General features: G+C 37.5%; 1 protein-coding gene and 1 long non-coding RNA gene across 5 annotated transcripts in view; one reads left to right on the forward strand and one right to left on the reverse strand.

The window, feature by feature from the left end:
• Nucleotides 1-7,529: 7,529 nt before the first annotated feature.
• LOC147584773 (uncharacterized) lies at nucleotides 7,530-8,636 on the reverse strand. Of its 2 annotated transcripts, none has more exons than XR_015253273.1 (2): nucleotides 8,419-8,636; nucleotides 7,530-7,592 (listed from the first exon to the last, which is right to left on the reverse strand). It is a non-coding gene; the product is annotated as an uncharacterized LOC147584773 (long non-coding RNA). The 2 variants fall into 2 exon arrangements; XR_015253272.1 differs by having other exon boundaries at nucleotides 7,980-8,636.
• Nucleotides 8,637-8,652: 16 nt separating this feature from the next.
• The window catches only part of RB1 (RB transcriptional corepressor 1), a 174,805-nt gene continuing 157,218 nt past the window's right edge, over nucleotides 8,653-26,239 (forward strand). For 2 of the 3 annotated variants that reach the window (XM_086711974.1, XM_086711981.1), the window contains exons 1-2: nucleotides 8,653-8,983; nucleotides 11,723-11,849. In XM_086711974.1, the coding sequence (XP_086568100.1) occupies nucleotides 8,844-8,983; nucleotides 11,723-11,849 (267 nt within the window). In that variant the 5' untranslated portion in view covers nucleotides 8,653-8,843. The remainder of the gene's footprint in view (nucleotides 8,984-11,722; nucleotides 11,850-26,239) is intronic. The other variant, XM_086711986.1, reaches the window with a different exon arrangement.

The raw sequence follows: 26,239 nt of genomic DNA on the forward strand, positions 1-26,239 counted from the left end.
TAAAAACGTCCAAATGCTTTGCTTACCCAAAGCAATCTACAGATTCAATACAATGTCTGTCTAAACACCAAAAGTTTTTTTTACAGAATTAGAATAATACTAAAATGTGTATGCAACCAGAAAGGACTCCAAATAACCAAAGCAATCTTGAGAAAGAAGAACAAAGCTGGAGGTATCACAATCTCAGATTTCAAGGTATACTGTACAGCTGTAGTAATGAAAATAGTTTGGTACTGGCACAAAAATAGACACATAGATCAATGGAACAGAATAGAAAGCACAGTAATAAAGCTGTGCTTATGCGGTCAATTAATCTACAACAAAGGAGGCAAGAATATACAATGGGGAAAAGACAGTCTCTTCAATAAATGGTGCTGGTAAAACTGGAAAGTTACATCCAAAAGCATGGTTGAGCTGCACCACTTTCTTAAACTATTCTCAAAACTAAACTCAAAATGGAGTAAAATCTAAATGTAAGACCTAAAATCATACAACTTCTAGATGAAATCATAGGCAGTAATCTTTTGGACACTGGCCTTAGCAACATTTTTCTGGATACCTCTCTCTAGGCAAGAAAAACAAAAGCAAAAATAATTTATTGGTATTACATCAATATCACTGCCCATAGAGGACATCTGCCTTTCTCAGTGTGGCTTAAGGTGACAGTTGACTGACCAGAGGTATTGTTTTCTTTTACAAAGTATACATTTCTATTAACAGAATCCATCACAATCCCTGTAATTATTGTCCCCATAGTGCTCAAGTATCAGAGCCACTACAAATTCCAATGCTCCACCTTCTAGGTGCACTGCATCCTGATTGGCCACAGGTGGGAAGCTTTAGTCATTATGATACTACTGTGTGGTCCCACTTAGTACCCACATACTGTGCCTGGGTCTTTAATGCCATAAGATCAGTGAGTAACCTAATCTAATATCCCATCCTGAGTGTCTTCAGGACACTTTGGAGCCAAGCCAAGTCTTTTGCTTGGGTTCTCTAGGAGATAGAGACAGAGTGCAATTTGAGAGAAATAGGAGTGAGGACAAAGAGGAGTGGGCAGGGAAGGAGGGGAAACTAATACAATGATTTGGTACCAAACTAGCTACCACTTGATATCAAGTCCAATTGATTGCTCAGTGTCATGGGCACATACTAGGCATGGGGGCACCATAGTTAGCAGAACAGATATAGATATACCCTCATGGACATGTACCATCATGGACAACTGCTTTATGGGCAGTTATATAACACTCCATGTTAGAAAGGCATTGTGCTTGGTTTAACGTTCTGCACTCACCATCTGGAAAATCTCAATATTTTGTGAATAAAGGGCCTTGCATTTCCATTTTGCACTGAGCCTTGCAAATTATGTTATCTGGTCCTTCTAGTGTAAATTACAGTTTAGTAAGGGAACTAGTCATATTCTCTCTCCTGAAGAATGGAGAGGAGGTCATTGTGGTAGGAGAAAATTATAAAAAGATGAAGACTAACAACTTTTACACTGGCAGGAAGGAGGCAAGCCAGCTGTTGGATGAGTGACAAGGTACATGAATGCGGCAGGAGGGACTATTTTATTTGTTGTGGGTTTTTTTTTCGGGTCTTTCACTTTTTCTCCCTAAACTAATCAATAATTCTGAATAATTATGGTAAACTAAGTGGATCTCTGTTTCTTGAAACCTGAAAGAATCTAAGAGTATACACATATGGGAGGTCATTTAAACCATGGAAATGAAATAGAGCAAAAGGAGAGGAGAATTGAAGATCTTTTAGGCCAATGTTATCTCACATTATCTGTGAAGGAACTTTCTTTTTTAATTTTTAATTTTTCATGAATTAATACTTCTGGAAAATAAAACATTTTAAAGTACTAGAAAAATGAAAGGAAAACAAAAAAGTCACACCAAATAGAAACTCATATGTCTTAGTATTTTAACATATAAAATTATATTTCAAAAAACACAGAACAAAAAATAACATAGTATAAAAGAAAAAATTACAAAAACTACTTTGCTCACTGAGAGTGTGTGTATAGGCGATTTATATAAAGAATTGCTAATACACGATTAGTTTTTTAATCATTCCATACTCATAACAACTAAACAAAAAGTTGGTAGTGAAGTAGCAATTTCCCATATTAAAACCTGTATTTACTATTTTAAATTTGTCAACAGTTAGTTTTGAACATGGCAAATGTGTTTCTTGCTTGTTAAATAATCTCCTCTAGGTTGAATTGGTGACCATGCCACTAACAGGAGATATTGTAAATCTGTTACTATGTTTTATTCAGTAACACTCATAGAGAAATTGGTCTCTCAAAGGTATGTTAAGGGAATGGAAATGATTTTAAAGCAATTTCAGCAAGCTCAGGATATTCATTTTTATTTATTTATTTATTTATTTGTTTGTTTGTTTATTTATTTATTTATTTTTGAGAGAGAGAGAGAGCATGTGCATGTGGGAGGAGCAAAGGGAGAGAAAGGGGATCATAAGCAGACTCCACACCAATGCAGAGCCCATGCGGGGCTTAGTATCACTACCATGAGATCATGACCTGAGCCAAAATCAAGAATTGGATGCTCAACTAACTGAGCCACCCAGGTGCCCCTCATTTTTTACTTTTATCCAAAATGGAGCAACCTATGCTTTATTTTCAAAATTCATCTTCAATTCTTTATCGGTAATAGTATCAAATCTTTATCAGTTCCAAACATTTGTCCTATTAAGTTATAATTACAAATTAAAGAAATGGGCTCTGGATCCATGAATTCCCTATGTTTGATTATTTTCTTGGAAAAACTCCAAATGTTTTATCAAACTCATAATTAGTTTCTTTATATTTTGTGCGTGAAAGCCACTGAATTTCGATGAGTTTATTGCTTCATTAGTCGGTTTTAGTACTTTACTATGAGTGATGGCTCAGAACTCAATAGAAGGGGGATGATATGTCTTAGTGAAATTAGTAAAATGCTTAGATCTTTAATTCTTTGGAATCACTTCTCTGGTCATTATTTGATTTACTACTATTATTACTAACACACTGCTGACATGTGTCTTTTCTTGACAAAACAGGAAAGTGAGGCTTATTTCGACATCTATAATTTAGGGTTAAAAACAAATGACACAATTTGGGGCCCTGGGTGGCTCAGTTGGTTAAGCCTCCAACTTCAGCTCAGGTCATGATCTCACGGTACATGAGTTTGAGCCCCGCGGTCAGGCTCTGTGCTAACAGCTTGGAGCCTGGAGCCTGCTTCAGATTCTGTGTCTCCCTCTCTCTCTGTTCCTCCCCAGCTCACGCTCTGTCTCTCTCTCTCTCTCTCTCTCTCTCTCAAAAATAAAGATTAAAAAAAATTAAAAGAAAAACAAATGACACAATTTTACTTCCTTAAGTTAGCTATGAATTTCATAAAACAAACAATTAAAATTTAAAATGACTATAAACATACAAGTGAGAAAAGTAAATAAATATATTTTCATAGATTTGTATTCACTTTTGGGTTACAGTTAACCTCAAAATTTCACTCCTTATAGGGAATTACTCTCACTTATAATTGCACCAAAACCCATAAGATATATAGGAATAAACCCAACCAAAGGGGTAAAAAGATCTGTAGTCTGAAAATTATAGAACACTTGCGAAAGAAATTGAAGAAGACACAAAGAAATAGAAAAATATTCCATGCTCATGGATTGGAAGAACAAATATTGTTAAAATGTTTATACTACCCAAAGCAATGTACACATTCAATGCAATCCCTATCAAAATGCCACCAGCATTCTTCACAGAGCTAGAACAAACAGTCCTAAAATTTGTATGGTACCACAAAAGACCCAAAATAGCCAAAGTGATATTGAAAAAGCAAAGTAAAGCAGGAGGCATCACAAGCCCGGACTTCAAGCTGTATTGTGAAGCTGTAATCATTAAGACAGTATGGTACTAGCACAAAAACAGACACATAGATGAATGGAACAGAATAGAGAACCAAGAATTGGACCCACAACTATATGGTCAACTAATCTTCAACAAAGCAGGAACAGCATCCAATGAAAAAAGGACAGTTTCTTCATCAAATGGTGTTGGGAAAGCTGGACAGCAACATGCAGAAGAATGAAACTGGACCAGTTTATTATACCATACACAAAAATAAATTCAAAATGGATGAAAGACCTAAATGTGAGATAGGAAACCATCAAAATCCTAGAGGAGTACACAGGCAGTAACCTCCTTGACCTCATTCCCAGCAGCTTCTTACTAGACACATCGCCAGAGGCAAGGGAAACAAAAGCAAGCATGAACTATTGGGACCTCATCAAGATAAAAAGCTTCTGCACAGCAAAGGAAACAATCAACAAAACTAAAAGGCAACCACAGGAATGGGAGAAGATATTTCCAAATGACATATCGGATAAAGGGCTAGTATCCAAAATCTATAAAGAACTTATCAAACTCAATACCCCAAAAATAAATAATCCAGTTAAAGGGTGCCTGAGTGGCTCAGTCAGTTGAGTGTCCGACTGCTGATTTCTGCTCAGGTCATGATCCCAGGGTCATGGGATAGCCCCACCTTGGGCTCTGCACTGAGCACAGAGCCTGCTTAAGATTTTCTCTCCCTCTGCCTCTCTTCCCCACCCTGCTCCTGCACACACTCTCTCTCTCAAATTAAAAAAATAAAATAAAATAAAAATCCAGTTAAAAAGTGGGCAGAAGACATGAACAGACATTTCTCCAAAGAAGACATACAAATAGCTGACACATGAAAAAATGCTCTATATCACCCATCATCTGGGAAATACAAATCAAAACCGTAATTAGATACTACCTCACACCTGTCATAATGACTAAAATTAACAAGTCAGGAAACAACAGATGTTGGAGAGGATGCACAGAAAGAGGAACCCTCCTACACCGTGGGTGGGAATGCAAACTGAAGCAGCCACTCTGGAAAACAGTAAGGGGCTTCCTCAAAAAGTTAAAAATAGAACTACCCTAAGATCACCAATTGCACTACCAGGTATTTATCCAAAGGATACAAAAATATTGATGTGAAGGGGCATATGCACCCCAATGTTTATAACACTGCTATCAAGAATAGCCAAATTATGGAAAGAACCCAAATGTCCATTGACTGATGAATAAAGAAGATGTGATATATGGCATATCTTCTTTATCCATATATGTATATGGATATATACATATTATATATAATGTATATGGATATATACATATCCATACATATCCATATACATTATATATATATACATATATATATTATATAATGGGATATTACTCAGCCATCAAAAAGAACGAAATCTTGCCATTTGCAACAATGTGAATGGATGGAGCTAGAGTATTATTATGCTAAGTGAAATAAGTCAGAGAAAGACAAATATCATATGATTTCACTCAATGTGGAATTTAAGAAACAAAACGGATGAACATAGGGGAAGGGAAGGAAAAATAAAATAAGATAAAATAGAGAGAGAGAGAGGCAAACTGTAAGAGACTCTTAGCTACAGAGAACAAACTGAAGGTTGCTGGAGGGGAGGTGAGTGGGGAAGATTGGCTAAATGGGTGATGGGCTTTAAGGAATGCACTTGGGATGAGCAATGGGTGTTTTATGTAAGTGATGAATCACTAAATTCTACTCCTGAAACCAATACTACACTATATGTTAATTAACTTGAATTTAAATAAAAATGTGGGGAAGAAATTTACTCCTTATAATGTGGTCCCACTACAGATGGTAAGGACAATCAAAAAAGTTGCAGAACACCTGAATCCACATTTTGTTCAATGAGAAGTGTCCAATGATCATGTGCTTGGTTATAGCTGAAATATTAAATGCTATAAATGCTGCTAAGCACTTTTAATTTCTGTGCTTATCTCCTGTGGACTAGATATAAGCAAACTGGCAGTGGTCCAAGGAACACTCTTTGAGTCCTGCTGCTCTAGGGAAACTTCACTGAAGACAAGGAGAAGAAGGATTGGGAGTTAATAAAGGAACAGAAGGGAGGAGGAGAAAAAGGAGACCATGGATTTGTGGAAGACTAGGGAAGTTTTAAGAAAGAGGAAGAGGTTAATTGTGTTAACTGCAAGATAGTCAATTAGAATGAAGACCAGGAAGAAGCCATTGAATTGACAAGTAGGACACGTGTAACCTTTGAAAGAGTGATTTCAGTGGAGTGCTGGTGGTGAAGGAAGATCAAGAAAAGCTTCTTTGAAGAATCTGCAGAATTTCTAGTATTTCTTTGGTTGTGCAACAGAAAGCTGTGGGGGATATAAAACTTTTGATCAATCCAATTGCTCCTGAGTTGTGTGTAAGGATATTTTATTTTATTTTATTATTTATTTTATTTTAAGTTTACTTACTTTGAGAGAGAGAAAGTGGGAGTAGGGGAGGGGCAGAGAGAGAGAGAGAGGAAAGAGAGAGAATCCCAAGCAGGTTTCACCCTGTCAGTGCAGGACTTGACACAGGACTCAAACCCAAGAACCACGAGATCATGAGCTGAGCTGAAGTCGGATGCTTAACTGACTGAGCCCCCAGGTGCCTGGTGTGTAAGGATTTTAAATGTAGTGGGGAACACAGTTAAATTAATCCATGATAAAGATACACATCGTTTTGCAAATTGTAAAACCTCTGATTTATCACAATTGTGGTAAATCCAGAGGTTGATAAACTGGGTTTAAATAAAGCAAGTCAATTCTACATGTAGAGAGTTTACTTAAGTTCCCAGAACTTTCCTCTGCTCTCTTGGCCCGTCTACTTTTAGCAAACAAGCACTTACTGTGTGCCTAACACTGTGTTGGCTACTATAAAGCTACAATGATGCCTAAGATTTGGTCTCTACTCGGAAGGGGCTCAGAGGGCAAATGTTATCAGTCACAATGCTTTCTGGTAGAAACAACTGAAAACCCCAGCTCAGTTGAGGTCAGCCCCAGAGTTGGTCAAGTCAGACTCAGTTGTCACCGAGGAGGCAGATTTTTTTGCTATTATTACTGTTAACATCATTAACATTTCTGCCTTATCCTCAGGTCAGCTTGCCTGAAGTCACAATGACTGCAGCAACTGTTTAAGTGTCACATTCTCATGGAAATAGTTACGGGCAGAAGAACTGTGTCATCTCTGTATCTCATTTTATCAGGCTGCCAGCAGACAGCCTTTGATCCTGCAAAGACTAAAACTGCATCCTGAGCAGTTAGTTAGTTAGCCTACACTAACCCAGGCAGGTGAGTAAAATTACCACTTTGATGGTACTCATTCTCTGTAGCTGAGGCTGGGTATGAGCCCTACTTCTGACAAGCTTTTGGCCCCAGAGAGATTTTTCCTGAACTTGGGCCAGACTGGCTGTTGAGTAGGCAAATGACTGCCAACCCTTTTCACATCCTGACATATATCATGGTATATACAGAAGATGCAAATTGTGCAAATCGCTAAAATAAACCCAAGAGGCTTGCAGCCATGACTTGCTTGAAGGCTCCCCCTGCCTCAGCTCTGTTCAGCTGTTCCAAGGATGAGGGGATTCACATCAGAACACGGCTATATTGTATTCACAGTGCCTCAGTTGGGAAGTTCTGATTGGGCAATCCACTGGGTCTGCCAAAGAGAGAAAACCATGTATTCATATTAGACGGTCTATTATTACAGTAAATATTAAGACACAGAAGAGACACAGCTTTTAAACCAGTTTGATGGTGTAAGCTCTTTTAGCAAGCTCTTCTCTGATGTCTTTGTGCCTTTGCACATGCTCCTCTCTTCTGGGTGCATTCCTTGTCAACACAACGTAATGGTTAAGCAGAATCATATCCTCGGCAACTCATCAGCTCTGTAATGCTGGGCAAATTAATTAACTCCTCTGAGCGTGTTTCCCCATCTGGAAACAGAAATTATACTACTACTCATTTCAAAGGGTTGTTTCTGAGGATTAAGATAATTAGTTAAAATGGCCAGCACAACCCCTGGTACATAGTAAGCCCTCCTTACATGTTAGGTCTGCCTGGCAAACTTCCATTCAGCTGCCACCGCTTCTCTGAAGATGTCCCATAGACATTTCGATGGTGCCTGGTTCTTTACACCGCTATTAAAACATTTATCACACTACAATCTGTTCTTTACGCACTCCTCCTCTCTCCTTCCCTAAACATTGATCCTAAAAGGCCAGTAATTGTTCTACACTTTCCATCTCCCAGTGATCCTCAGAGTTCTGTTTGCATCAAGCATTCCACAAAGGTTTGTTTTTGTTTTGGCCGATTCTGAGTAACGGATTGGGCGGGAGGAGCGTGGTACAGAGGGACGGCACCGCCCACGGAGGGAGAGGGGCGTGCCCGCCCTGGGTGCACACGCTTGATATTCCCGGCGGGGCCTGAGCTGCATGCAGCCCCAGATCAACCCACAGATAAAAACGGGGCCCAATCTCACGCACCAGACTGTGCAGTGCCCCGTTACCGGCACCCAGGCCTGGAGGGGAGAATTTCGAGTAGAGACACGTCCGGGCGGCGGCGGCTGCCTCAGAGAGAGTGCCTCGGCCCAGGCCGGGGGGCCCACGCCCAGGCCGCCCGACCTCACGCCCCCGCCCAGCACACCGCTGGGCGCCCCGGTTCCCTCCCGACGCCGGCGGGCTCGGGAGCCTCGCGGACGTGACGCCGCGGGCGGAAGTGACGTTTTCCCGCGGTTGGACGCGGCGCTCGGTTGCCGGGCGGGGGAGGGCTTGTCCGGTTTCTCTCAGGGGACGTTCAAATTATTTTTGTAACGGGAGTCGGGAGAGGACGGGGCGTGCCCCGAAGTGCGCGCGTCCTCCTTCCCCGGCTCTTCGCCACCACTCACTGGCTCCTGCCCTGGGGGGGAGTCATGCCGCCCAAAACCCCCCGGAGAGCAGCAGCCGCAGCCGCCGCCGCCGCCGCCGCCGCGGAACCCCCGGCGCCGCCGCCGCCCCCTCCTGAAGAGGACCCCGAGCAGGACAGCGGCCCCGAGGACTTGCCTCTGCCCAGGTGAGCGAGCGGAGCCGCGGCGGCCGTCTCGAGAGAAGGGCGCCTCGGGAGTGCGTCGGGGCGGGCACCCCAGCGTCTAGGCGGGGGCGCGTCTCCGCCGGCTGCGCGTCCCGGCGGGAGGAGGGTTCTCCCTTGTCCCCCAGCACCGCGGAGCGCCTGGACGGGGGTGACAGGGGTCTGGCTTCGGGAGCGAGGGGAGGGAATCCGGGAAGGGTCTCGGCTCCAGCTTGACAGGTGTCGGGCGGGTGGGGCTCGGGTCCCTGAGCAAAGTGACAGGTGCCGCCTTTCCTCCTCCAGGCGGAAAGGCTCGCCGGCGGAGGGTGTTTTTGAGGCGCCATCGAACGCAAAAAAGAAAAATGACTGGCTGGTGTCTGGTGGAGAGTTTGTCTCCTGTTGAGATTTGTTACATTTCGGTGGTCGTGTTTGACTTTCTGTTTTGGTCTCCTGAGATGCAACAGCTGAAAGTGTTTTCCTCTGGGCGTGCACTGCATCCGAAGCCCAGTCCTGGAAACGCCAACCAGGAAAGCTATGGGACGTGCAGTGCAGGGTTCTGCGTGTCAGTTGCCCGCAGTGTACTCGGCTGAGGTGCTTTGTGGCGTTTCCTTGTAACAGTGCTTTGAGGTCTTGGGGATTCGGAGCCATCAGTAGTGACTGGAGGGTCATAACACTTGAGAGGAACTGGCGTATGGGCAAAAGTTTTATGAGACGTTTAGTCTAAGTGCTTGAAAGTTTCTGAACTTTTATTCCTGTCGCATAAAACTCTATGTTAAGCTTCAGCATTTTTCATTCTTTCTTACATTTTGCCTTTGAGCCAGACAACAAACATCCTTGTGATTCTCTCTCTCTCTCTCTCTTTCTTTCTTTTTTGTTTGGGTACAAAATTAGTGATGTTCATGTGCTCACATTAAACTTTTTTTCTTCCCCAAGTGGAATCTAAATTTAGGCGAGTAGAACATGACAGGGAGATATTTATTGTACTGCGACATCCTATTGTTCTTGATTGTGATACTTTATGGTTAAAAAGCTAAGGTTGAAAGAGTATGATTGCCATTATTATTGTCAGTACTGGTCCTGCTTTGAGACTACATGTAGATTGCTGGGAAATGGAACGCCTTTCTTTCCCTCACCACTTCCTCTCCATTTTTGTCCTTTACCAAGTCCTTTTCTTTCAACTTTTCAGATACAGAGTTCAAGCATATTGCAAAAGATAGGAATGGGCTTTTGGGATGGTTTGTGAAAGGCTATTGAAAATACATCTGTTTAAGTGGATTGTCTTATGGGTCAGTTAAAAATCATACTATTTAAAAAAAAATCTGAAACGTTCTGGGAGAAGACAGAAGTTTAATTTCTGATTAATCAAGCTCTGATGTATCCAATACTTGAAAGTTGGCATTTGGAAAAAGCAGTAAATATACCTTAAAGAATCCCCTGTTACCCATAGAGCTTTGGAAGCATTCTCAATTATTGTAGGGTAGCCAGAAATACTGAAATTATGGCCATCACTTGGGAAAAGAAGGCCTTTCTTCCCCGACCCAGCATTGTTATTCATCTTTAAATGGTGGAACTACCAAAAATTCTCCTGTTACGTCCAAACCATACAAAATACACTGTACTCTTGATTATCCTTACCCACAAAAGTTTTCATTAGTATGGGCAGTTCAGCTCTGCAGATTAGCTGCTTAGCAAGAGTAAAACTACTGGCTGGCAGTCTGAAGCCTAGCAATTTGCTTAGGGGTGGATTCAGGGCCCACTCCACCTGCACTTTTCAGTGAGATTTTTTTCTACCTTGACAGCTGAGATCTTTTTTTCTGTTGCATTTTATCTGGCTTAAGTGGTGAAGTCAGAAGGGAAACCTTCACTAGGAATAGCACTTCACCCCCCCGTGGTGGTGTAACCAAAAGTTAATTATGTTTTGAAGGAGGGTTGGCAGTCTAGAATAGTGGTCAAGGGCATGGGTTATGGAATTAAACTGTTGGGTTTCCCACTTACTGGCCATTGCCTAATTGAGTACTTTAACTTCTCTGATTTGGTACTTATCTGTAAAAGAAGAATAATAAGAGTGCTTATCTAATAGGCTGATGTGCATTTAAGGTACTTTGTACAGGGTTAGTGTAAATACTCAAAAATTAGTAGCTATTCCTCACACTAGTTATTATTATTAGGTGTGAGACATTAAATGAATGAACAGGAACTAGCCAACAAGAAATTATTGACTACCTATAATGGGTAAGGAAGATTGAGGAGAAAAGGATAAAATAAGCATAGCAATAGTTTATGTTAATCGTTACGTAAGAAATGCTAGTAGGTAGAGAGATTATATGAGATACTGGTTAAGTGTAGACTGCATTTTAGCAAAGTCGCTGATACTAAATTGATTCTGAAATATTATATATGGGCTTTCCTCTTTTTGCGGTTATTGTCATCCCAGTTTTCCCATACAGCTTTAGCTATCATGCTTACACTTACTTTTACAAAGCTATTTTTTTGTGAAGTGTATGTGATTCACCAGGCCAGCAAACCTTTTTCATTGTGTGGTATTTTTGTTGGAAAGACTATGAAAAAAGATAAATATGTTTAAAATTCTACCTGTAGTTTTCTTCAAAGATAAATAAGATTTTAAAGTAGTTAGTGATGCTTTTTTTTCAGAACAGTGCTGTTATATGCAAACCATTGAAACAAATATTTAATTAGTTTGATTTGTAAGTATATGCCTATTATATATCTATTTTTATCTGGCAGGCTTGTATTTGAAGAAACTGAAGAACCTGATTTTATTGCATTATGTCAGAAATTAAAGATACCAGATCATGTCAGAGAAAGAGCTTGGTTTACTTGGGAAAAAGTTTCATCTGTGGATGGAGTGTTGGTAAGGATTTCCTTAACATTTTTTGAAAAAAATTTTCTCGTTTAAAAAATTATTTTGGAAAATAGAAAAATATAAAGAAAAGAAAGCTAGTAATAATTATGTTATCCAGTAATAATTATGTTATTCTGATTAGCATTAAAAAATTTTTTTAGCATTAAAAGTTTTTTTTAAATCTCCCGATATAAACCCCTCCAAAGTATTTTAAAGCAAATCTTAGATGATATATTTTATTCATATACTTTACTCTGGTACAAAGAGTTATTGAAAAGCAAAGCCATACCTTATAAAATAATCTTTAATATTTTATAAATTTAAATTTAAATAAATTAAATTTAAATAAATTAAATCAAATTTAAAATTTTAAATTTAAATAAGTATTTAAATTTCCTGATTGTTTCAGAATTAGTTTTGTTAGAATTTAGAATCTTTGATAGCATTTGATATATTTCTTCCATTTTTTTTCTTTTCAGAGGTGTGTGTGTGTATATGTGTGATACTACTAACACTACTAACACCAGCAAATAATTCCTAGTGCTTTATATGTCCTGGAGGAATATTATAAGCATTTTGCAAACAACCCATTCAACAATCCATTGAGATATGAAATAAAAAAATCTGTGTTTTACATGTAAAATTTTTAGAAGGTGATACTGAAGTAGAGTGAGGTTAAGTAACTTGACCAAGGTCTCTGGCTAAGAACATTTAGAACACAGATTTGGGATCATACATGTAGTTATACATAGTTACATATAATAGTTTTGTGTCTTGTTATACAATTTTTTTCTCAACATGAGCATTTTATTGTTAAATATTTTCTGATATTTAATAATATAGTTTTCGATGGTACTATAATATTTAATACATTAGATAGATTTTGATGTTTTAACTCTTACTGTTATTGGACACTTTTTCCCCCAACTTTTTGGCACATAAAATGATGTGATAAACATCCTTATTCAGAAGAATAATGCCTGGCACAAAGTAAGCCCTTGATAATTTAATGAGTGAAACTCTGATTGTTAGAATACATTTTGAATTACTGTGTCAAAAGCTATGAATATTTATAAAACTTTTGATAGTTAAATTACACTCTAGACAGACACTTTTAATGAATTTACTTTTTAACAGCATCATATTAGTGTACATATCTGTCTGGTTTTACTGATCAGATTAACACAACAAAATATGTTTTTGTATATCATAAAAATATTTAAGACCATTACAAAATCTGGTATCTTAGTCCATTTGGGCTACTGTAACAAGATACCACAGACTGGGTGGCTCATAAACAACAGAAATTTATTTCTCACAGTTCTGGAGGCTGGGAAGTCCAAGATCATAGTGCTGGCCGATTCTCTGTGTGAGGGCCTATTTCCTGTTTCATAGACAGTGCCATGTCAGTGGCCTCACGTGGTGGAAGGGGTGGCAGCTTTCTTGAGCCTCTTTTTAAGGATACTGGTCCCATTCATTAGGACAGAGCCCTTGTGACCTGATCACTTCCTAAAGGCCACAACTCCTAATACCATCACATTGGGCATTAGGTTTTAAGGATATGAATTGTGGGGGATTGTGCACAAGCATTCAGTGCAATAGCATCTGGTAATAAAAAAGAGAAAATGAATCCAATTTCAAAGACCTGAATATAATCTGGAACTCCTTACTAAAAAAGGAGGAATATTGAAGTATCTTGGATGAATGACTTGGGTATTATCGTCCCAAAGGATCTAATGTATATTTTCACTGATTTGGGTACTTCATGTAACAAAGTTTTTTTGTGCATGTGCAGTTAAAGATAGTCATAGCTCTGTCACCTCTCACTCATAAATGCTAGGCTTTTAGTTTTCAGAAAGTTGGAAAGGAGTAGTAGATTATAGAGAGAATTGGTGAATATAGTTTCCAGTTTATGAGTGGGTTATGTTCCCGGTCTTTGTAAGTACAATATAGTAGTTAGGTTTCCAGGCTAGTTCACACAAAACTTTTTTTGTACTGAACTATAACAGTAATAGTTTTCATCATTGAGGCCCTTTTAGGCTTCAGACTTGACTACAAGTACAAGTAAATATTACTACTTTCTTACCCTATGTTTTTTCTCCTAATGGAGCTGATGAGGGGACTAGGGGATGTGAAATCATTCTTGGTGGTATGCTGGAGGAAGACAAGGAATTTCATGTTATCTTTGGGATATAGGGTACTTTTTTTTTTTTTTCCAGGGTGTATGACAGAGGAGGGTATGGTATTATCCTGTTATAAATACCAGACATTTATGTAGAAATATTATTTTAAGGGATATTTAACTTTTTGAGGGTTGGCCTGAGAATTTAACCTCTGTTTATACAATATCTAAGGGAGAATGTAACAGTGTGTGCAGACAAGTGAATGTAATGACAAAATTAACCAGTTTCTGATGCAGCTGTTCTGTTCTAGCTATTCTAGATAGCAGTTGGTTATCTTCTTTGAAACAAGAGAAGGAATTTAGTAACTCAGGGAACTCTGGAAACTGAAAGTAGGTGATATTTATTGGAGTAAAGGATGGGTTAAGAGCAAGGATTTGTCATCAGACTAGACTGACTCCAGTCTCAGTTCTACCTTTTACTACCTCCATGATCTTGAACAAGTTACCTAAAATCTCCAAGTCTCAGTTTTGTTATTTGTATAAAGGATTAACAATAATTTCTGGATCTTGGAGTTAAAATGTGGGTTAAATAACTTTATGCATACAAAACACTTGTTAGTGTAAATGAAGGCCTATATTAAATCATGCAGCCAGAATAATTTGACTTAAGAATTACCCTCGAAAATTTTATATTAATATAATTTTTAAGAGAACTTAAGAATCAGTTAAAATACTTTAAAAAATTAAAGTATTTTAACTGATTCTTAAGTTCTCTTAAAAATTATATTTTTTAATTTTTTAAGTTTTTATATAAATTCCAGTTCGTTAACATGATTAGCGTAATATTAGTTTCAGGTGTACAATATAATGCTTCATCACTTACATTTAGCCTGTGGTGCTCATCACAAGTGCACTCCTCAATCCCCATTACCTATTTAACCTATCCTCCCACTCACCCAGACCAATTCTGTTTCTTGGTTTGCCTCTCTCTCTTTTTCCCTTTGCTTATTTGTTTTTAAGTTCCACATATGAGTGAAGTCATATTGTATTTTTCTTTCTCTGACTTCACTTAGCATAACACTCTCTAGCTCCATTCATGTAATTGTAATTTTTATGTCTGAGTAATATACTATTGTGTATATATACCACATATTTATCCATTCATCAGTCGATGGACGCTTGGGCTGTTTCCATAATTTGGCTATTGTAAATAATGCTGCTGTAAACATTGGGTATCCCTTTGAATTAGTACTTTTGTATTCTTTGGGTAAATACCTAGTAGTGCAGTTGCTGGATTATAGATAGTTTTATTTTGAACTTTTTGAGGAACCTCCATACTGTTTTCCAGAGTGGCTGTACCAGTTTGCATTCCCACTAACCGTGCATGAGGGTACTCCTTTCTCCACATCCTTCCAACACCTGCTGTTTCTTGTGTTGTTGATTTTAGCCCTTCTGATAGGCATGGGGTGGTATCTCATTGTAGTTTTGATTTGTGTTTCCCTGATGATGAATGATGTTGAGCATCTTTTCATGTGTCTGTTGGCCATCTGTATGTCTTCCTTAGAAAAATGTCTATTCATGTCTTGTGCCCATTTTTAAATTGGATTATTTGGTTTTTGGGTGTTGAGTTTTATTTGTTCTTCATATATTTTGGATACTAACCCTTTATCAGATATGTCATTTGGAAATATCTTCTCCCATTCCATAGATTGCCTTTCAGTTTTGTTGATTGTTCACTTTGCAGGAGCTTTTTATTTTGATCAAGTCCCAGTAGTTTATTTTTGCTTTTGTTCCCTTGCCTCAGGAGACCTGTCTAGAAAGAAGTTTCTATGGCCAGTGTCAAAGAGGTTACTGCCTGTGTTCTCCTCTAGGATTTTCATGGTTTTCTGTCTCACATTTTGTCTTTCATTCATTTTGAATTTATTTTTGTGTTTGGTGTAAGAAAGTGGCCCAGTTTCATTCTTTTGCATGTTGCTCTTCAGTTTTCCCAGCGCTCTCTTCACCTCTTCCATTTGGTGAAGAGACTGTCTTTTTTCTATTGGATATTATTTCCTGCTTTGTTGAAGATTAATTGAGTATATAGTTGTGGGTTCATTTATGCATTTTCTGTTCCATTGATCTATGTGTCTGTTTTTGTGCCAGTATTATACTGTTTTGATCACTACAGCTTTGTAATATAACTTGAATTCTGGAATTTTGATACCTCCAGCTTTGCTTTTCAAGAAAGGATAAGAACCATATGATCATTTCACTATTTGTAGATGACATTGTACTCTATCTATATAGAAAACTCGAAAGTCCAGCAAAAAACTGCTAGAACTGATACACGAATTCAGTAAAGTCACAGGATACAAAATCAATGTGCAGAAATATGTTCCATTTCTGAACACCAATAATGAAACAGAAAAAGAAAATAAAATTAAGGAATAGATCTCATTTACATTTGCACCCAAAACAGTAAGATAGTTCCCAAGAGGTGAAAGACCCTTATTATGAAAACTATAGAACACTGAGGAAGGATATTGAAAGGACACCAAGAAATGGAAAGACATTACATTCTTATGGATTAGAAGAAAAAAGTTATTAAAATGTCTATACTACCCAAAGCAATCTACACATTTATGCAATTCCTATTAAAATACCAACAGCATTTTTCACAGAGCTTAGAACAAACAGTCCTTAAATGTTTATGGAACCACGAAAGACCCCAAAATAGCCAAAGAAACATTGAAAATAGTTGAATTTATAAATGTATGTGTAATGATTTTGATGTAATTTTGGTAAAACTTAAGGAAAGTTTGTGGTATTTTGTCTAGAAAAGTGTTTTTTCCTTTTTGTATAAACGTTTAATGGATGTAATATTAGTGATTGTTGTCATTACATTAGATTGTATTCATACTGCATATAACATATAAATAAAGGACTTTTCATTAAGAAATTGGCCAGGAGTGTTGTTCATGTTGGGATTTACAGTGAATCAGTTAGAATTTTGATTTTCTTCTGCATCTTAAATCATTGCATGGTAGAGTGGAGAAGACCTTGGACCTTGAAGCAGGAAAGTTTTGATTATAGTAGTTGCAATGTAGCTGTAGGATTTTAGATAAATTGGTTGATTCTCCAAGTCTCAGTTTATTCATCTGTAGAGCAGAAATGATTCCTGAATGCTGTCCTCGTAGGGTTTCGTGTGTCTGTGTCCATTCAAGAGCTATGAAATATATTGCCCTTGATAGAGTCATTTGTTTTTGTGATACGGGTCATTATATTTAGAAAGATAATTAAAATGAATAGTTTGGAATTGGAGTAACAGTAGCCATTCCATGTAAGTTATACTACAGACATATGAAGAATCACATACTACAGACATACGAAGAGTTTTTTTTAATAAACTTAAAAAAACAGAATATTTAAAAATTAAGTGTAATAGAAGGTATATACCTGTTATTTTCTAGTTATTAGTACTATATTTACCCTTCCTTTTTGAATATGGTGCTCATGTTCTGATTACGTGTGAGTGTTGCTGAGAAAAAAAATCCTTTAAGAACATATACGTGAATGTTATATTTTGTCTTACAGATAGAGGCTATTTGCAACTTCTTTTATTTATGATTCTGCTTCTAAGGTTAATTTTTTACATCTTATTATGGAGAATTTTAGAGATTTATAAAAATAGGTTAATAGTGTGAACTCTCCTATACCTCTTAACCAATTATAAATCATGGTCAAACTATATTTCTCTCTGATTCCAGATTATTTTAAAGTAAATTCAGGTTATGTTGTTTCACCAATAAATATCTCACTATGCATGATCTTGTATTCTTTTTTTTTTTTAAGTTTATTTATTTATTATGAGAGCGAGAGAGAGAGAAAATATCCCAAGTAGGCTCTGTACTATCAGCACAGAGCCCTGTGTGGGGCTAGAACTCATGAACTGCAAGATCAAGAGTGGGATGTTTAACTGACTGAGCCATCCAGGCACCCCTTCGGTATGCATTGTCTTTTTAAAAAGTGACTTCTGTTCATCACATCTAACAAAATTGGTGCAAATTTTCTATTATCGGTTATCCAGTGTTCAAAATTTCTCGATTATTTATAATTTTTTTTCATGTGCTCTAATCAGGATCAAAATAAAGTTCATATATTGTGATTGATTGACTTCTGTCTTAAATCTCTTAATCTGTAGGTTTTACCTACCCCCTTTCTTCTCTTACAATTTAGTTGAAGAAACTGGATTGTTTATCCTGTAGAATTTCCTACAGTGTGTATTTTGCAGATTGCATCTCCTCCATTGTTTAACATAATTGTCTAATTCTCTGTATTTCCTGGAAATAGAGCAGGCCTAGAGGCCTGATCAGATCCTGGTTTGATATTTTCTGGAAGAAATACTTCAGAGATATTTTTGTGGATACCAATTGGCAGGCACATATCTTGTTAGTCTTTCTCTCTTTTTTTTTTTTTTTTTTTTTTTTGATGTAAGCAATTATTGATCACCATTAACTGGATCTATAGGAGTTGCTAAAACTTTATCATTCCTCTCTCAACTATTAGTTATAATTCTGTAAAGAGAAACTTTCCTCTATTAACTGTTCTTATTCTAAAGTGTAGTTTATTCAGGAAAGGAAGGCTAGATGAGAGATTTATGGTTTGCTTTTACTTACTACTTTTTAAACTAAAAATTTGTAAGATCTTCCAAAGATGCCCAGTGATTATAATCATCTTTTTAAGTATTATGTTGACCGTATCAGTAGACCAGTTGGAGTACATACATAGGTGTTTAATAAGATCTTTACTCAATAATTGACATATTTTATAATTCGATAATGTTATATAAATGGGATCATACATTATTTAACCTTTGGGATTGGCTTTTTTCAGCATAATTCCCTGGAGAATAATTGAAGTTATATATCAATATATTAGTTTGATAGGGCTGCTATAACAAAATACTACAGGCTGGGTGACTTATCAGAAATTTTGTCATGTTTCTGGAGCCTGGAAGTCCAAGTTAAGGTGTCTGCAGATTTAGTTTCTTCTGGGACCTCTCTATTTGGCTTGCAGATGGCTGCCTTCTCCTTGTGCTCTAAAATGGTTTTCCTGTGCACACACTCCCTTGTGTGTTTGTGTGTCCAAATTTCCTGTTCTTATAAGGACACTATAATCAGGTTGGATTACGGCTCACCAGATGTCCTCATTTTAATTTACTGTACCCCTTTTGAAGTCCTGACTTAAAAAAACAGTCACGTTCTTGGGTACTTAGGTTAGTACTTCAACATATGAGTTTTGCAGGGGTGGGGAGCACAAGTCAGCCCACTGCAATTTATTATTGTTGTTGAGTAGTATTCCATGGTATGGCTGGACCACAGTTTGTGTAAACATTCACTCATTGAAAGATACCTGCTCTCTTCATAGGTTTTAACTGTTGTGAATACAGCTGCTTTGAACATTTGTGTATAGGTTTTTGTATAGATACCAGTTTTCATTTTCCTGGGAGATAAATAACCAAGAGTGCAATTGCTGGCCATATGGTATGGTCATGTAGGTCATATGGTGTGGTCATATATGCTTAATTGTGTAAGAGCTGCCAAACTTTGTTTCAGAGTGGCTGTACCATTTTGTATTACTATCATCAATATATGCGTGTTCCAGTTTCCCAGCATCTTTGCCAATTGGTGGTTTTACTTTTTTTTTTTTTTAATATTAGCCATTTTTCTCAGTATGTAGTGATATCTCATTGTGGTTTTAATTTACATTTTTCTGATGGCTAATGATATGGAATATTTTTTTAATAGACTTTTTAGAATAGTTTTAGGTTCACGACAAAATTGAGCAAAAGGTACAGAGATTTCCCATATTCCCCCGCCCCCATAAATGCTTAACCTTTTCCACTGTCACCATTCCCACAAGAGTGCTACATTTGTTACGGTTAGTGAACTAATACTGACACATCGTTATCACCCAAAGTCCATAGCTGCTGAAAGTCTTCTAAATGTGCTTATTTGCCATTTGTTTATCATCAGTGAAATGTCTCTTTACGTTTTTTGCCCATTTTGAGTTTCCATAGGTTTTTTATATTCACAGCTATGTCATGTGTGAATAATGACAGCTTTATTTCTTCCTTTCTAATCTTTTTGCTTTTTTTTTTCTTGTCTGTTGCACTGGCTAAGATTTCAATACAGTGTTGAATAGAAGTGCTAAGAGTTCCTGCTCTTAGAAAGAAATCATTCTGTCTTTTAGCATTAAGTATAATGTCAGGAGTAGGTTTTTCTTAGGTGTTGTTTATCACATTAAGGAATTTTCTTTCTATTCCTAGTTTGCAGAGATTTTTTTTATATCAGAAATAAATGTTGGAGTTTCTGAAATGTGTTTTCTGCATCTATCGTGATGATCATATTTTTCCTTTATTAGACTATTGATATTGACTGTTAAAACAACTTTCCCTTCTTGGATAAATTCCACTTGATCATAATATAGTATCCCTTTCATATATTGTTGGATTTGATTTGCTAAACTTTTAAGAATTTTTGTACTGTGTGTTTACAAGGGATATTGGTCTGTATTTTCTCTTTATGGTTATGGGTTTTTTTTCTAGTTTTTTTTTTTTTCTTCAATTTTTGTTGGACGTTTTGACAGAATAATTCTGGCCTTATAGAATGAATTGGGAAATTGTTCTCTTCAATTTTTTCGTAGAGTTTGTACAAAATTGATATTATTAAATGTTTGGCAAAACCATAACCATATGGGTCTCAAGGTTTTTTCTTTTTTTTCTTTTGTGGGAAGGTTTTTAACTACAAATTCAATTTCTTTAAATAGATATGGGCAATTCAGTTTTATTACTATTTTAGTGAGCTTGGGCAATGTATGTTTTTCAAGGAATGTGTCCATCTAAGTTGTTGAACTGGCAGAAAATTGTTTATAATCTTTTATTGTACTTTATTATATCTTAGTATTACTTAATAAACTTTACTATTAATATATTTTACATGATATGTATCATATATTATTAATTTAATGCATGATGAAATTATTCTCTTTATCCCTGTCTTTTTGCTCTGAAGTCTTTTTCTGTTAAAAAAATTTTTTTTAATATTTATTTATTGTTGAGAGAGAGAGATACAGAGTGTGAACGGGGGAGGGACAGAGAGAGGAAGACACAATCTGAAGCCGGCTCCAGGCTCTGAGCTTTCAGCACAGAGCCTAATATGGGGCTTGAACTCATGAACTGAGACATCATGACCTAAGCCGACCAAAGTTGGATGCTTAGCCAACTGAGCCACCCAGGCGCCCTGAAATCTTTTTCTAATATTGATATAAACACTTAAGCTCTCTTTTGACAAGTATTTAGCATTGCATACTTTTTTTTAAAAAAACTCTTAACCTCTTTGTATCTTTATTCAGCTGACCCTTGCACAACATGGGTTTGAAGTAAGTGGGTCCACCATACCTGGATTTATTTTCAGTAAATATGCTACAGTACTATACGTGTATTTCCTCTTCCTTATGATTTTCTTAGTAACATTTTCTTTAGTATATAATACATGTAACAAATGAATTATGTGTTAGTCGACTGTATATATTATCAGTAAGGCTTCTGGTCAACAGTAGGCTATTAGTAGTTAAGTTTTGGGGAAATGAAAATTATAGTTGGATGTTCAACTGCACCGGGGTCAGCAGCCTTAACTCCCATGTTGTTCAAGGGTCAACTGTATTTAATGTGGGTGGGTTTCTTGTAGGCTGCATATAGTTGAGTCGGTCTTTGCCTCTTAATTGGGGTTTTTAAACCATTGACATTTAAAGTGGTTTTTGAAATGGTTGGGTTTAAATCTGCCACCTTGCTATTTGTTTCTACTTGTCTCATTTTTTCTTTGTCTCTTTCCTCTCTTTTTATGACTTTGGATTGGCCATTTTTTATGATTCCTTTTATGTCATTTGTTGGCTTGTTAGCTATAACTTTTTTGTGTTATTCATTTCAGGGTTTATAGTATATATTTGAAACTTTTCATAGTCTATTTTCTTTTTTTTTCCTCAAGAGAAAGAAAACAGTTTTATTTTTGAACAGGCATTAAACCAAAATGTGATGCCTATCACAAGTAATCTGCTGAGAGACTTCAAAACAGAAGGAATCTCACCCTTTTATAGACAGGCAGTGACAGCCCATTACATATATGCTTTTGAGATAAACAAGAAGTAGTCCTCACGTAAGAGGACTCGACAGTACCATTTGACCATTTGTCACATGCAGTTCACTTTAGATTCACTTGGTAATGAGGGTGACGATCTGTTTTAGTTAATTGGCTTTGTCCAAAAGAAAAAGAAACTCCTCACATTTTATGACAAGAGGTAATTTTGCCACCTAGAGCACGGTGCCTGCTGAAGTTAGGGTCCTACTGTCCTACAGAGCCTGGGAGATAGTGGTGCTACCTTCCTTGATGGTTGCATTTCAAAGAGATGGATCCTAGGTCCTTGAGAAAGACATCCCTGGGTCAGAAAGCTGGCAAGAATCTTAGCTTTTAAAATACATAACAGAAACAAGGAGTTTACAATGAAAAGTTTTCTTTTTTTTTCTTTTTTTCTTTTTACATGTTTGTTTATTTTTTTTTAAATCTCTTTTAATGTTTATTTATTTATTTATTTATTTATTTATTTATTTATTTATTTATTTTTTCAACGTTTTTATTTATTTTTGGGACAGAGAGAGACAGAGCATGAACGGGGGAGGGTCAGAGAGAGAGGGAGACACAGAATCGGAAACAGGCTCCAGGCTCTGAGCCCTCAGCCCAGAGCCCGACGCGGGGCTCGAACTCACAGACCGCGAGATCGTGACCTGGCTGAAGTCGGACGCTTAACCGACTGCGCCACCCAGGCGCCCCTGTTTATTTATTTTTGAGACAGAGAGAGACACAGCATGAGCAGGGAAGGGGCAGAGAGAGAGAGGGAGACACAGAATCTGAAACAGGCTCCAGCCTCTGAGCTGTCAGCACAGAGCCCGACTGTGAGATCATGGCCCGAGCTGAAGTCGGATGCTTAACCGACTGAGCCACCCAGGCGCCCCTACATGTTTATTTTTGAGAGAGAGAGAAAGAGAGAGTGTGAGCACGGGCTGGGGAGGGGCAGGGAGAGAGAGGATCCGAAGCAGGCTCTGTGCTGACAGCAGAGAACCAATGTGGGACTGAAACTCATGAACCATGAGATCTTGATGTAAGCAGAAGTCAGATGTTTAACCAACTGAGCCACCCAGGCGCCCCTATAAGTATTCTAAAGTATATGCTCTAAGAAGAGAGGGGAAATCACTTCTCTTTTTTTAAATTTGCATTTATCCTTATACCTGTCACCCCCTTTTTCTCTTCTTTTTTCTTTTTTTTAAATTTAAATTTTAGTTAACATACAGTATAGTATTGGTTTCAGGAGTAGAATTCAGTGATTCATCACTTACATACAACACCCAGTGCTGATCATAACATGGCCTCCTTAGTAACCATCACCCGTCTAGCCCATCTCCCACTCACCTCCCTCCATCAACTCATAATTTGTTCTCTGTCACTAAGAGTCTCTTATGGTTTGTTTCCCTCTCTTCTCTTCCCCTGCTTTCCTATATGTTCATCTGTTTTGTTTCTTAAATTACACATGAGTGAAATCATATAGTATTTGTCTTTCTCTGACTCGTTTATTTTGCTTAGCATAATACTCTCCAGCTCCATCCATGCCATTGCAAATGGCAAGATTTCATTCTTTTTGATGCTGAGTAATATTCCTCGGTGTGTGTGTGTGTGTGTGTGTGTGTGTGTGTGTGTGTGCGCGCGCGCACATGCGCGCCACATCTTCTTTATCCATTCATCAGTCAGTGGACATTGGGCTCCCTCCATAGTTTGGCTATTGTTGATAATGCTGCTATAAACATTGGGATCCACGTACTTCTTTGAATCTGTATTTTTGTATCCTTTGGATAACTACCTAATAGTGCAATTGCTGGGTTGTAGAGTAGCTCTATTTTTAACTATTTGAGGAACCTCCATACTGTTTTCCATAGTGGCTGCATCAGTTTACATTCTCACCAACAGTGCAAGAGGGTTCCCCTTTCTCCACATCCACACCAATACCTGTTGTTTCTTGTGTTGTTGATTTTAGCCATTCTGACAGGTGTGAGGTGGTATCTAAATGTGGTTTTGATTTGTATTTTCTGATTATGAGTGATGTTGAACATTTTTTCAGGTGTCTTTAAGCCATCTGGGTGTCTTCTTTGGAGAGGTGTTTATTTGTGTCTTCTGCCCTTTGTTAACTGGGTTGTTTGTTTTTTGGGTATTGAGTTTGATAAGTCCTTTATAGATTTCAGATACTAACCCTTCATCAGATATGTTGCTTTCCATTATCTCCTCCCATTCCATATGCTGCCTTTTAGTTTTGCTGATTGGTACCTTCACCATGCAGAAGCTTTTTATCTTGATGAAGTCCCAGTAGTTCAGGTTTGCTTTTGTCTCTCTTGCCTTCAGTGATGTGTCTACTAAGAAGTTGCTGCAGCTGAGGTCAAAGAGGTTGCTGCCTGAGTTTTCCCCTAGGATTTTGATGGTTTATTATCTCACATTTAGGTCTTTCATCCCGTTTGAATTTATTTTTGTGTATGGTGTAAGAGAGTGGTCCAGTTTTAATCTTCTACGTGTTGCTGTCCATTTCACTGTTGAAGAGACTTTTTTCCATTGGATATTCTTTCCTGCTTTGTTTAAGATTAGTTGACCATATAGTTGTGGCATAGTCTATTTCCAAATGATTTTTACTATTGAATGTATATTATAAAAACTATGTCACTATATTTTTCATGTCTTCCCTCATGGTCTTTGTCCTATTGTCATACATTTTACTTGTATATGTAAAACCCCATAATATGGTGCTATTATTTTTGCTTTAACCAATTTTTTTAAAGGAAATTTAAATAGTAATTTAAAAAAGAGTCTTTAAAATAGCCATGTAGCTACCGTTTCCAGTGCTCGTCCTTCTTTTATAAAGATCCATATTTCCATCTGGCATCATTTCCTTCTGCTTGAAGGATTTTCCTTAACATTTTCTATAGACATCAGACATGGTGATGATTTCTTTCAGCATTTGTACATCTGAAAAGGTCTGTATTTTGCCTTAGTTTTTAAGATACTTCCACTGGTTAAAAAATTGTAGTTTGACTTTTTTCCGCCAGTACTTTAAAGATGCTGTCTTGCTGTGTTCTAGCTTGCATTGTTTCCAAAGAGAAGTCTGCTGTCATCCAAATCTTTGTTTCTCTGTATGTGAAATGTTTTGTGGGTTTTTTTTTATGTTTATTTATTTTTGAGAGAGTATTAGAGCGGGAGGAGCAGAGAGAGAGGTAGACACAGAATTGGAAGCAGGCTCCAGGCTCTGAGCTGTCAGCACAGGGCCTGACATGCTGACGCGGGGCTTGAACTCATGAACTGCGAGATCATGACCTGAGCTGAAGTCAGACGCTCAACTGACCGAGCCACCCAGGAGCCCTTGTTTTTTGTTTTTGTTTTTTTAACTTTGTTTATTTTTGAGGGAGAGAGAGAGCAGGAGCAGGGTGAGGGGCAGAGAGAGAGGGAGAGAGAATCTCAAGCAGGCTCCACACTGTGTATGGAGCCTAAGGCAGTGCTCAAACCCATGAACATGACCTAAGTGAAAATCAAGAGTGGGATGCTTAACTGACTAAGCCACCCAGGTACCTTCTGTATGTGAAAGGTTGTATTTTATGATCTTCTCTTTCTCCCTAGAGTGTTTCAGCATTTTGATCGTGATATTTAATGGTGTAGTTTTTAAGATTTTCATGTTTGAGGTTCATTTTACTTCTTGAATGTGTAGGTTTATAGTTTTCATCAAATTTGGAAACAGTTTGGCCATTATGTCTTCAAATAAAGCTGTTTTTGGTCCTTTTTCTTTCTCTCCTCTCCTTCATGGTCTCTAATTATATATATATATATTTATTTAGCTATGTGACTTTTTCCCACAGTTCATTGATCCTCTATTCAGATTTTTGGTCTTCAGCTTACTTTGCTGTGCATTTCATTTTGGATGATTCCTTTTGCTTTATCCTTAAATTTACCTGCCTTTAATCCCATTCAGTGTACTTCTCACCACACATTTAAGAATTTTCATATTTAGAAGTTGAATTTAGCGGTTTTTAAAAAATATATATTCTATGTCTGTGCTTATTACATCTTTGCTATAGCTCAAAGGTTGGCAAACTTTTTCTGTAAAGGGTCAGATAATACAAATTTTAGGTGATGCAATCTCTGTCATTGTAGCATAA

Source organism: Puma concolor, chromosome A1, assembly GCF_028749965.1.
Source record: "Puma concolor isolate L17-30 chromosome A1, mPumCon1.1.hap2, whole genome shotgun sequence".
NCBI lineage: Eukaryota > Metazoa > Chordata > Mammalia > Carnivora > Felidae > Puma > Puma concolor.